General features: G+C 52.3%; 1 protein-coding gene across 1 annotated transcript; it reads right to left on the bottom strand.

Annotated features, from left to right (window-relative positions):
* Positions 1–83: 83 nt before the first annotated feature.
* LOC127306710 (probable N(6)-adenosine-methyltransferase MT-A70-like) lies at positions 84–10,355 on the bottom strand. Its single transcript, XM_051337398.2, has 7 exons — positions 9,200–10,355; positions 2,683–2,781; positions 1,899–1,982; positions 1,466–1,815; positions 907–1,123; positions 589–668; positions 84–497 (listed from the first exon to the last, which is right to left on the bottom strand). The coding sequence occupies exons 1-7, from the start codon at positions 10,307–10,309 to the stop codon at positions 305–307; spliced, it is 2,133 nt and encodes a 710-aa protein (XP_051193358.1). The 5' UTR covers positions 10,310–10,355; the 3' UTR covers positions 84–304.
* Positions 10,356–13,405: the final 3,050 nt, after the last annotated feature.

Genomic DNA, 13,405 nt, shown 5'->3' with positions numbered 1-13,405 from the left:
AAACAAACACGTATGCAAAGGGCACTCTCAGTCAATATAAAATGATCTCAAAGAAGAGAAAGACAAAAAAAAACTGCAATTCATTCTATATGAACTTAGGTATATTGAAGTTGGACTGATGAGCGTGTACAGCCACACGGGCAAGCATGTTGCCAATGTATCGCTGAAGGAATTACACTTGCTCCTTCTCTACAACTACAACACAAAAAGGATACAGGTGACAAAGACTAGTTAAACAACAGTAGATCCTTGCGAGATGATTCCTCAACGTCAAGCACAGTCAGGACCACAGAAGGTGCCAGCATCAGGTTGGGCGCTCACCATCTGATACAGCGGGCTTCTGTGATGGAGTATTTTGATCAGCATCCGTAGGTGCGCTTGCTCTGGGAGGTGATGGCGGCTGCACTTCGAAATCAGGATAAGCAGCTTTGTACCTTGCCCTTAGCCCTTCATCCACAAGCCTTGTTCCACTTACCTGGTTACCGAGAGAAAGCCATCTGACAAAAAAAAAGGTAAAAGGTAAGTACACAATATGTAGAGCGCATAAGAGAACTATGGGTTGGAGAGGGAGAAATAACTAGTGCGCACCCAGATTGTGTATTATGCATCCTTGCAAACAGTTCGAGCTTCCTTGTTCTTGGGCTTATCCTTTCTAGCATGGCGTACATCTGCACAGTATAACAGACTTGAAGCAGTGTTTTCGGGAAAAAAACTATCAAAAGAAAATAAAACCTACAGATTTTCGGCTGTAGAATTCAAATTAGTATGTGCATGTTTATTATTAGGAGATGCAAATCTGTGCAAGGATCTCTAGGTACAAACACAACCAGGCCATGTTTTTTGTAAGTAATATAGTTGCACTTGTTCTGAACAAGCTAGTGTGAACCATTGGAGCGGGTGTATTACCTCATCAGGTTTTCTGCTTGTTTCGCGCACTTCAGCAACAATAACATCAGTGTCTATATTCCTGTTCACTAAGGGGCTCCCTTTTATTCCAACAAGACAATGTTCTTTACTGTGATTCAACCAATGGCCAGTACGGCCGGTTCGGATAATGCGTTGAAGTTGATTGGTCTTCACCCAAATAATTTCCTCAACACGCTTGTATCCCCAGAGCTCCAAACTGAAGAATAAAAAAGAGGTGCAAGTGGATCAGTGAAAAACAACTGTTTTCCAAAACAAAACAAAATCACCACAAACCAATAAATAACATTGCATCCTGAATAGTGGGCACTAAAGTATAAAAACAATATATAAAGTGCAGAATACCAATTTTGCCAACTAGCATCTGTTGAGTTACAAGTATGAAACATAATGAAAACCCACCAAATGGCAAGACATATCATTGGAATGGAAAACAATGTCAAATATGTGTTATGAAGTACAAAAAAAAGGCACCCAATGGCAAAGGATTTTACTCCCCTGGCAATTTTTCTGAAGAAAAGTTAAAAGTTTGACAACTTACCACTCCCGACCAAGTTCCATTGCACGACCAGTGACCCATAAGAAAATCAAACCATCTGTTTGTAAAGCAGGAACATTAAGAGTCCTCATTTCATCGTCTGCCATTGTGCCATATGGCAGTTCCATATGAATATCCCACGGGGGGTCAGCCATGATTACACCAAATTGTCCCAAGATATCCATTCTGAAGTTCCGAATGTCACAATTTATCCATTGTGATTCTCCAAGCTCTATCTCTGAACAATATTCAGCTCTATGGGGCTTTATTTGCCTAGGGGGAGCAAGGGCGCCAGCCATCATTGGAGCTATATCAGGTGTTTGATCAAGCTCGTAGTGGACATACTTGCAAGTCTGCAATGTAGGATACATGTAAGATAAAACAAAATGGGTGTTTGAGAAGGTATTAATAAAAGGGTTTATGCCTCTATGACAACCTTAGTGTGACGGCAGGTGTCCAGAAAAGAGCAATCTCCTAGATTTGTATCAGTATGTGGAGCAATAATACGCCGAAAGTGAACCTGTTCAGAATGAAATAAAAGTTGGACACGTATTGTCATTAGTAGCTATAGAACATGTACTGAACTAGTAAAGTGTTCAAACATAGTACCAAGAAAATTTATATGAAGATCTTATTGTAAAAAACATATATGGTACTATATTGGCACCTCCCAATTCAACAAATATTTAACAACCATATTATTTTCCGGTTCATATAAATGTGTTAAAATAACTACTCCCTCTGATCCAAATTACTTGTCGCAGATTTAGGTAAAATGGTGAATCTGCAGCAAGTAATTTGGATCAGAGGGAGTATTTAACTTACTTCATTATATTATTTAAATTGCTTCTCCAAATCATTAACAAGAAACTGACGAAAGGATTGTCCTTGAGTCCTGACATGGATTTGGAGCAATGAATGCCAACTACGATTATACCTACTCCAGTTCAGTTTCAATTTACTGAGCCTAGAGAAGCTCTAAAGTAGAAATTTCACATAATATGTTGATGAATCAGATAATTCTAGGGAAAATATGTGCGACCTTATGCATTAGACAAGCTGGAACCTGAGAAACGTAAGGAAGTATTGCGTTACATATACAAGATATATATACGCCTAAAAGAACCAGTCAGAACTCTGAAGGCAGTTAACTGCCATGTAGGTTAAAAAAATCTCAGGAAGTAAACATTGAGTAGGCAAAACAAGTGTAATAACATTACCTTAGCACAGGACACAAAGGAACCAGATTGGCGTCTGCAATCTTCTTTAGTTAAATTTGTGCAATACTCCTTTAGCTGGGAACCACCCTTTGTTTTGAACTGCCAGATAAAAAGCAAGGTTAGTAGATAACTAAAATTAGATGACACTTAAACAACGGAAGCCCGAAGATGCCAATCAGACTGAATGATTTAGTATCACTCATAAAACAAATTAACGCGTAAAAATTACTCTATTAATGATTTCAGAAAGTTGGCAACAGGAACTCAGGAAGATCATACTGAAAATGTCTAAAAAAAACAATCTTGCTTGTCTTTCACATTTATCCAGTGCAGCAAATAATACTCGTGTTGCCCAATGTCTTAACCCACCAAAGTCTCAATTCTCTACTAGCTACTGTGGTAGAAACTAGGGTTCTACCGAGGCGAGGGCGTAGATTGTAGGGGTGGAAGTGCGGAGAGCGAGAGGGAGGAAGGCGGCGCCGGCGGCAGGGCGCCGTCGCGAGCACGCGGTGGCGGCGGCTAGGGCTTGGGCGGCGCGGACGGGAGAAGGCCGACTCCTCTGGGAGTCGGCAATAATGATATCTGATTATTGCTTGATTGATTTAGTCTATTACAACTTGTATATATAAGAGAACTAGCGAAACCCTAATCGCTAATCGGGCTAAGCCCCTAACTAAGCTTGGCCGGTTGGGCCAATGGGCCCCCTCCGGCGGTAGACCAGGCCGGTCATAACATCTCTCCCCGCCTGCGCAAACAGCTCGTCCTCGAGCTGGTAGTCTGGGTAATGCTGCTGGAACTCCTCGCGGGGCTCCCAAGTCGCCTCTTCCTCGGAAAGGCCCTCCCACTGCACCAACAAGTGCCAAACATCACGACGTAGTTGAGCGCGGAGCACCTTGGCCGGACTGGGCAGCAGACGACCCTCGGCCGTCGGCTGAAGTGGTGGAGTGGCCACCGGCGGGGCACCGCGATAGGGCTTCAGCAGGCCCACGTGGAATACGTCGTGAATGCGAGCCCCTCCCAAGAATCGAAGCCTGTACGCCATGGTCCCAATCCGCTCGACGATGATGAAGGGCCCCGCATAGCGCGGACCAAGTTTACGCTTGGCACGCGGGTTGAGGGACTGATGAGAGCGGTGCAACAGGCGAAGCCACACCCAGTCACCCACCGCGTACTCAACCTCCCGATGTCGCCCGTCATAGTAGTGCTTGGCGACCTGTTGAGCTTGGACAAGACGCTGCCGCACCTCGGCCAGCATCTCGTCGCGAGCGCGGATGAGCTCGCCATTTGCCTCCGTCCGCGTTGTCGCTTGGATCCACCGGTAGGATAGGTGGTGGAGGTCGACCGTAGACCACCTCGAATGGCGTGGCACGCGGGGCGGAGTGGTAGGAGGTGTTGTAGCGATACTCCGCCCATGCAAGCCAATCCACCCAAGCGCGAGGACGATCACCGTAACACGAGCGCAAATACATGGCGATCACCTTATTGACCACCTCGGACCGGCCGTCCGTCCGAGGATGGAACGCCGTGCTGAACCGGAGTTGGACCCCGGCCATGCGGAAGAGGTCCCGCCACACGTGCCCCGTGAACACCGGATCTCGATCACAGACGATGGACGAGGGAAACCCGTGTAGGCGGACGATACCGTCGAAGAAGGCGCGGGCCACAGACGCCGCCGTGTAGGGATGGCCAAGCGCGATGAAGTGGGCGTACTTGGAGAAGCGGTCAACCACCGTAAGGATGACAGATTTGCCGCCCACCCTCGGAAGGCCCTCGATGAAGTCCATGGAGATGTCGGCCCACACCTGCGAAGGAACGTCAAGCGGCCGCAAGACACCACCGGACGCAAAGTCTCCGTCTTGTTGCGCCGACACGTCTCACACGAACGCACCCAATCCTGGACCATGGCCCTATCGCCGGGATGTAGAAGTCCGCGCGAAGACGATGGAGGGTCTTCTCGGACACCCTCATGATCGGCGGAGTGCGCCAAGAGCAGCACGATGGCGAAGGTCATCATGGTCGGGGACGAACACTGCGGCGCCCGTGGAGGAGAAGGCCGTCGGTGATGCGCCAAGGGTCGTCCAGCTCACCCGCGTCGAGGCCGCCGCCGCAAGGCCGGGCATCCGGCGCGGACACCGTCGCTGGCGGATGCGGTCGAAGAGGATGAAGGAGGGACCCGAGCGGATGCGAAGCGAGCGTCCGTCCGAGTCTCCCTCGATGGCGTCGGGATCGGCGTCGCGGCGGGACAGGCGTCGGCCACCGTGTTGAGGCGCCCGGACGATACTCCACCGTGAAGTCGAAGCCAAACAGCTTGGCCGATCCAGTCGGGGGCACCGTCGACGCCTCGCCGGTCCAAGAGGAACTTAAGGCTGTAGTGGTCCGTACGTACGCGGAACGAGCGCCCCCATAGGTAGGGGCGCCAGTGGCGACGGCCTGGACCAAGCCAATGAGTTCTGCTCGTACGCCGCAAGCTTGAGGTGGCGTGCGGCAAACGCGGTCGGCTGAAGTAGGCGAGCGGCCCGTCACCCCGGTGAAGGACGGCACCGAACCCCGCCCGGAGGCGTCACGATCGACGATGAACGGCTTGTCGAAGTCCGGCATACGGAGAACGGGGCCCGTCGTCGGGGCCCCCTTGAGGGCCTCGAAGGCAGCGGTAGCCTCGTCGTCCCAAGCGAAGGCCTCGTGCCGCAGCAGGCGCGTGAGCGGCGAGGCGATGAGGCCAAAATCCCGGATGAACTTCCGGTAGTAGCCGGCGAGGCCCAGGAACCCGCGGAGGGCGCATGGTGAACGCGGCGTCGGCCAGGCGGCGACCGCTGCCACCTTGTCCGCATCCATTGCCACCCCGTCGGCGGAGATGACGTGACCGAGATAGGCCACCGAGGTCGTCGCAAACGAGCACTTCGAGCGCTTGAGGTGAAGTCGATGCGCTCGAAACTCGTTGAAGACGATGGCGACATCTTGCGCAGTGCTCCGCCCATGATGCGCTGTAGATCAAGATATCATCGAAAAAACCAACACAAAACGACGTAAGTATGGGCGAAGGACATCATTCATCAGGGCCTGGAAGGTCGCGGGCGCGTTGGTGAGGCCGAAAGGCATCACCACGAACTCGAAGTGGCCATGGTGTGTCCTAACGCCGTCTTGGCGATGTCCTCGGTGCATGCGCACCGATGATAGCCCGAGCGGAGGTCGAGCTTGGTGAAGAACCTCGCGCCGTGGAGCTCGTCAAACAGCTCGTCAACCACCGGGATCGGGAACTTGTCCTTGAGCGTGAGGGCGTTGAGGGCGCGGTAGTCGATGCAGAATCGCCACGTGCCATCCGACTTGCGCACCAAGAGCACCGGCGCGGAGAACGGGGACGTGGAGATCCTGATGATGCTCGCCGCCAACATGAGCGCGCACTGGCGCTCCAGCTCGTCCTTCTGCGGTGGGGGTAGCGGTATGGGCGCACCGCCAGCGGCGCCGATCCGGGGAGCAAGTGTATGCGATGGTCACATGCTCGTGGGGCGGCAGCCCTGCGGCTCCTCGAAGATGTCGCCGTCTTCTGCAGGAGGTGCGTCGGGGAGGGGTGGTCGGCGTCGTCGGCCCCGGAGACTAGCCGGAGGCTGCGGCGCGGGAGATGTGCCTCCAAGACCCTCCCGGCGAATGTGGCGTCCACGGCGCCCGAGAAGGTCATCGTCGGGCGTCGAAGTCCCCGGAGGATGGGTCCGAGCGTCCGCGAAAGTCGACGCCAAGGATGAAGTCGAAGCAGCCCAAGTCGATGCCGGCGCACGTGATGACGAAGTGCTCGTCGCCGATGGTAAGGGGACGTCTTTGGACCACCCCATGGCGATGGAGGCGGTCACCGTTGGCCACGGTCACGCGGAGGGTATCCCCACTGTCGGGCCGTAGCGCGAGGCGGCGCATAGTGGCGGCGGGGAGGAAATTATGCGTAGACCCCGTGTCGATGGCGCCACCCGAGGCTCGCCCTGGATAGTGACCGGAAGCAACATCGTCCGCTCGTGGCGGATGCCGGCGAGCGCGTGGAGGGACACGACGAAGGCCGTGGCAGGCTTGCGTCGGTCGGCCCGGCCATCTCGGATGCCGCGGCAACCGGCCCGGCCATCGGGTCGCCTCCTCTACGTCGACGGTCTCCGTGTAGAAGAGGCGAGGGCACACGTGTCCCGGCGTGTATGGGTCGTCGCGATTGAAAGCGAGTCCCGAGCGGCGGCGTTCGAGCTGCTCCGCCGGGGGTGAGGCGGCGGAACGTGCGTGTAGTCGCGGGGGCCGGCCGGTCGGTCCAGTGGGGCGGGGGCGGGTGGCGGCCGCGGCGGAGGAGGAGGTCGGGCGGCGCGGTTGCCGCGGGCCGGGCCGTCTGGCCGAGCCGCACGGGCGCGACGCTCATAAGCGCGCGCGTAGTGCATCGCCGTACGGAGGTCCCGCGGGGCCCGTGGCTCGACATCCACGCGAATATGGTCGGGAGGCCGCCAATGAAGAGCTCGGCGCGGCTGTTGGCCCGTCACGCCGGGCGCATGGCATGCGAGGGCTGGAAGCGGTCGGCGAAGTCTGCGCACCGTGGTGGTGAACGCCAAACGCCCAAGTTCCGCCAAGCGCGTGCCGCGGGCCCGGAGGCAGCGGAGAAGGCAGAGCTCACGGAACCGGTCCCATGGAGGCATGCCACCCTCGTCTGCTCCGGGAGTAGTACCACGTACGGGCGGCGCCGCGGAGGTGGTACGAGGCGAGCCACGTCCGGTCCGGCTTCGAGTACGTTGTCCCCGGAAGAAGCGCTCGCCTTGGTTGAGCCGATTGAGGGTCCTCGACGCCGTCGTATGTGGCGAATTCCGCCTTGGCGTAGCGTGGGGAGCGAGGCCGGTGGCGCCACGGGCGGGGTACTCGCGCGACCGGCGGACGGCTCGGCGAAGCGGGCGGGCGGCGGGTGCAGGAAGGACGGGCGCGGAGGGTCCCCGGCGGTGGTGTAGACGGGGGATGGCGCCGGTGCGGCCGAGTGGATCGGCGGGGCTCCGTCGCGGTCACCCACGCCGGGAGTCGGGAGGGCGATGGCGGGAAGCGGACCCGCCGGATGGGCACCCCCGGGGCAGCGAGGCGGGGCCCGGCCGGGGGCCGGCGGCCGGGACGCCCATGGTGGCGGCGGCGGTGAGGCCGGGGGCGGAGTGGGCGCTCCCCGGCCGGGGAGGGCTGTCGGCGCGGCCGGGTATGCGGCGAGGGTGGCGACAGACCGGCGTAGTCATCCCTCGCGTGCAGATGATGAGGTACAGCGGATGCCCCGGACGGCGGTGGCGAGGTCGCGGATGGCCGTCGGCGGCTCTGGCTGCGAGAGGAGGGGCGGCGCCGGCGACATCTGCCGTGGCGCCGCGGCGCCCGTGGAGGCGGCAGCGATTGCGCGCGCGGCGGAGGAGGCCGGCGGCGTCTCGGAGGCGGCGGCGGAGGTGGCGGTGGTCTGGCCCGAAGACATGATCGTAGATGTCTCTGATACCAAATTGGTAGACACTCGGGTTCTACCGCGGCGAGGGCGTCGAGTGGAGGGGGGGAAGTGCGGAGAGCGAGAGGGAGGAAGGCGGCGCCGGCGGCAGGGCGCCGTCGCGAGCTCTGTGATGGCGGCGGCTAGGGCTTGGGCGGCGCGGACGGGAGAAGGCCGACTCCTCTGGGAGTCGGCAATAATGATATCTGATTATTGCTTGATTGATTTAGTCTATTACAACTTGTATATATAAGAGAACTAGCGAAACCCTAATCTGCTAACTGGGCTAAGCCCCTAAGGCTTTGTTTGGTAACAGTGGATTTCTGTGTTTGGTAGCGTATTATTTAACGTGTTTTGGGTGGACACCCAATTCTCTTCTCCAATCCACAAAACACGAGTGTAAAAAACGCGATGTCCACCTCGCGTCTGTAAAACTGGTCAATCCGACGTGTTTTCACGAGTTTATCTGGGCTTACACTACTAGACACCGGCCTGCCAAACAGAAGTAGGGTGTATTTTCGAGTAACTGGATGGGCTGGTGTAATACACGTGTATTTGCTTAAAAACCGGCCTGCCAAACAAGGCCTAACTAAGCTTGGCCGGTTGGGCCAATGGGCCCCCTCCGGCGGTAGACCAGGCCGGTCATAACATACTGCCTCCTAAGTGCAGATATTAATAATTCTTGTGTTGTCAAATGCCTTAGCCTACCAAAGTAATGATTCTTTACTAGCTGCTGCCTTCTAGTCATATTCCCTAATCCCCAATCACACGACTAGAAAAGCAATCTTTGATGGCTTGGTATGAAATCTTGTGAACACTTTATATATACTAGCCATTCTCTATGGATTCCATGGTTTCAAATTCTAGTGAGACTATTCCAGAGGTTTACTGGTTTAGTACTTGTGTATTGTTGCTTAGCATTAACCAAACGATCCACCTCTTGATTTGGAGCAATGCTCCTCCCATGAGGCCATGACTAACAATATAGTGAGACTTTTAGTCATCTCAAACTACACAGACCAACAGTACATATCCGGAGCTGGAGGTTGAGTGAAAACAAACCTTTGCTGCAACAGCAGTCTCCTTTGCTGTTGGCCTGTGAATGAGATCCAGCAGCTCCTCCCCAGTTTTGGTGTTCTGCTTCTCCTTATATGTCTTTTTACTGAGCAGCACCTCAAGGTCCTTGAGGTCCTCCTCCTCGGTCCTCTGGTTCTGCTGAGTAGGCATAGGCCCCGAAGCAGGGCCCATGGAGATAACTCCGCTTGGTGCCATGAACGGACGCATCAACCCTGGCATCATCCTCTGCATCCCCGGCATTGGCATGCCCCTGGGCCGTGGGAACATCGGCGGCATTGAGTGCGCCCACATATCCTGCTGCTGTTGCTGCTGCTGCTGCTGCTGCTGTGGTGGTGGTCTTGGCACGATTGCAGTGCTAGTATCGGTCTCCGACGAGGTTGGCTGAGGAGCGGGTGGAGGTTGGGGCGGCAACAATGTGGTGGACTCCGGTAGTTCTTTGAGGAGCTTGGTCCGGTCGATGGCCCAGACCATCATCATCTGCTTGCCCCCAATCATGGCCTCCTCGATCTGCACGCCGCCGCTGTCCTCAGCGATGCGGCGGAGCGCGAGGGCGACCGCGGCGGGGACGGAGCCGCCGAGCTCCGTGGCCAGGTCCGCGAGAGCCGCCCGCTCGGCGTCGGTGGCGGAGGAGGTGTCCGCCTGCAGGCGGCGCGCGAGCACGGCGGCGTCGGTCTCGGCGAAGGGGACGAGCTCGAGGAGGAAGACGGCGACCATGGTGCGCACGGCGTCGAGGCCGCCGGGGGCGGGGGCGGAGGAGGCCGGGGAGGAGCCCGGGGAGGTCTTGCGGCGGGTGGAGCGGGCCGGGTCGGGGGCGGCGCGGCGGTGGTGCGGCTTGAGGTTGCTGCTGGGGTTCTGCGGGTCGGCGGCGTTGGGGTTCGGGGTGGGGGCGAAGGGGCGGGCGTTGAAGGCGGCGACGAGGCGGAGGGAGCGGTCGAGGGTGGGGACCAGGTCCGGGACGAGGCGCTGGAGGGAGCCGACGAGGGCGAGCTGCGCGTCGCGGCGGAAGGTGATGGCCTCCTCCATGCTCCGGCACTGCTCGCGCATGGCCGCGAGATCGTCGCCGCCGCCGGGAGCTGCGTCGGCCTTGGTCCCCATTGTTTTGGCCTTTGGTCGACGACGACAAGGGGGTTGGAGATTTTGGATCGAGGTCGCTGCGAACTCTGATTCTGGGCTAGCCAGGCCGGTGGAGTCCTGCTCAGACACGTCTCCCAGGCCGGTTGAGAGGGCTTTGTGGGCCGTGAAGATCGCCAAGTTTAAATTGTGTGATGGTAAAAACTACTCTCTCCCCTTGAAAATGTAAAATGTTAAAAGCATTTTGTTTGGTTTATCTACTTTAATTTTTATCTCGTCTATTCTAGTACAAGTTCACTGACTTAGGATTATATCTAGTTTATTTCAAAAATACCTGAAATATCTTATATTAATGCATAGAGGGAGCCGTTCCCGGTTCATACGAATTAAGCGTATTCTAGGTCGTAAATTTAATCAAGGAAAAATAAGATATATATATTATAAATATATATATTTAGGAAGCTTCGATGTTCTACTTTTTAATAATATAATTTTTGTATTGTTCAATTGATCTTATGTTGACCAAATAAAAAACCTAGAGATACACACAAACCCTATGAACTGAAGACAGTGGGATTAGTAAGAAAGTCTAGGAATGAATGGTTTAGTACTCGATGGCCGAACGAAAGCTATTGACGATTTGATGATACTGCTATTACTCAACGGTTTCAAACCATGAAGAATATGAAAAACTTATAGCCCTAGGTTAACTATCACATCATTGTTACTACATCGATACTTTCCCATTACCTCACGAATCACAACATATTTTGAACGCATGGTCATATGATTTACTATCCATCTTTCTTTGTTATCTTGTAGATATCATTGTGGGTGCATTTGGACATTTCAACTTCTATCGTCGAAGTTTCATTAATATCCTTTCTAGAGTTCTTCCTAATTGGTATCATGTCTAATATTAGCACATATGAATATTTCAATGAGTTGTTAACTTGTGAATATTTGAATGTGTTGTTAATTTGCAGCGTATTATATCCATTTTTCTACATTATAACTAGAAGAATACCCCGCGCGTTGCAGCGGATATATCTTTAAAATTTTAATTTTTAAATAGAATAGTATACAATGAAACATGAAATAGATTTAGTTGTGCAATTACATAGCACGGTGGTGTGATTTCATAAGTCAAAGGGATGAAATAAATGACATGTATGATTTCGATGGTGCCATCTGATAAATCAAACGGCTAAAAGAAATGACATGAATGATTGGATTTCTAAAATAATTAATGATATCGATAGCTTACGTGTAAAGATGTGGAGATGAGGTGGAAAATTGAATGGTTCAAAAAATCATGATATGGATAACTTGTAGGTTAAAATAGACCACAATTAATAAATGTTAGTAGATGACGTGAAAAGATTGTTGAAAATATATGTATGTGTTGCTACAAAAGTTTATAAAAAATTGTTAAAGTAAACAAAGTGAGACCATATAAAATATAGGAGTATGCGGATAGCACAAAACATATACGTTCTCAAGTTATTTGGCATGAAAGAGAAATTTTTAGACATGTAGCAAAACATGACTCAGCAAATGTCCAAGACGCACGGACATGTCATATCACAGTTTTTCAGTCTATGCGTATCACCTTATTATTAGAGAAACTGCAGAATATTTTAATTTTCAAAATATTTTCTCAAGCAGCACAGATATCCCCATTAGAATCCGACTGCAAGAAAAATTGTGAACTTGTTAGATGCTGCTTTTGAGTTCCAATAAAATTGCACTTATGTAGTGCAATGTGAATAATGATGTCCCACACAGTACAGAAAAACAGAGACGGGTAATTATGGCACATGTGGAAGAACAATTGAGTATTTTCTAGCGCAAGAAAATGAAGAAAGAATTGATACCTCGGGACCCCAGCTTGAAAGATTGATGCAACATATATTCTTTCAAAGTTTAGAAGTGCTGCTTATACGGATGCGATCCAAGAAATAATGGCTAGAAGCTTCGCCGGGATGCATATTTGAAAGGAATAATCCCAACTTTGAACCGGATATAACATAGAAGTAGTACTCACTACTCAGACGCACCATCTAGAGGCAAACATCCATGATCAAATCGAGGAGGTAATGGTGTACTGCTGCTGACAATATACACAAAACTCAGATGAGATAGACTGCAGAAAGCCACGGACCGATAGCAGGTAGACAAATCCATAGGTAGGAAGAACATAAGATAGAGCCAACAATTCAAGATCATGAATCCATCGCCACCTTCCTTGCGGCCTCACAATCCCTTCCCTCATCCCATGTGTACACAGAGATTTGGTGGAGAGAATGTGGCTCCCGAATGGATGTAGAAGGTCAAGACCAAGATAAATACTAATCTCATCTCAGTTCTCAAAAAGCGGACAAAGCATATCATGAAGTTTTGTTCGGTCTAAAGTTGCAATGCATGGTTCGAGGAGGGTTAGCTGAGCTATAAATGCCTTCAATATTGTAACTGATGAGAAGATCAAGGGCCAATTGAGGCATCTCTTACAACAGCCAGGAGGAGACATACGTACTCCCTCCGTCCCAGTTCGCAAGGCAAATTTCCAAAAAATATTTGTCCCAAAATCCCTCACCTTCTAGGCACATTTTGCATTTAATGTGGGAGTAAACTAATTCATTTTTGCATGCAAACACTCCTCTTTTCATCTCCCACCACGCACTAGTACTCCATGCATGTGAAACCACGGCGCACTAGTACTCCATGCATGTAGAAATCTTGGCCAATGAAATTTCACCTTGGGCCAAGATATTGGCAAATTTTGCCCTGCGAACTGGGACGGAGGGAGTACGTACCATGTACATGCACCATTTAAAGGTGGCGCTCCATCTCTACCGCAAGAAATGAAAAGAAAAAAACAATAATGTTGGTGACGTTTCGTTTGCTGAGTTGGCATATCAGTGAGTGGAAGTCTCGGCCGGCCTGAGCATGTCACAATGGATGCAACACAATCGGACGGATAGATGAATACAGTCGAACGGCTGTGATTAATTGATGATGTGGCTAGGTTGCATGTTAAGATAGACAAATTAAATGACCCTCTAGTGGGGTTTTGCTTTATAAGAGATATAGATTGTCGTGAAAATAATGTTTGCTCCA

Source organism: Lolium perenne, chromosome 6, assembly GCF_019359855.2.
Source record: "Lolium perenne isolate Kyuss_39 chromosome 6, Kyuss_2.0, whole genome shotgun sequence".
NCBI classification, from domain to species: Eukaryota; Viridiplantae; Streptophyta; class Magnoliopsida; order Poales; family Poaceae; genus Lolium; species Lolium perenne.
Note: the sequence above shows the minus strand (reverse complement) of the source record. Positions and strands in the feature narration are given on the sequence as shown.

Coding starts and splice junctions, on each gene's coding strand:
- LOC127306710 (XM_051337398.2), bottom strand. CDS start 10,309: ATGGGGACCAAGGCCGACGCAGCTCCCGGCGGCGGCGACGATCTCGCG. Junction 1,983..2,682: donor CCTTTGTGTCCTGTGCTAAG/GTAATGTTATTA, acceptor CATTCTGAACAG/GTTCACTTTCGGCGTATTAT. Junction 669..906: donor CAAGCAGAAAACCTGATGAG/GTAATACACCCG, acceptor TATACTGTGCAG/ATGTACGCCATGCTAGAAAG.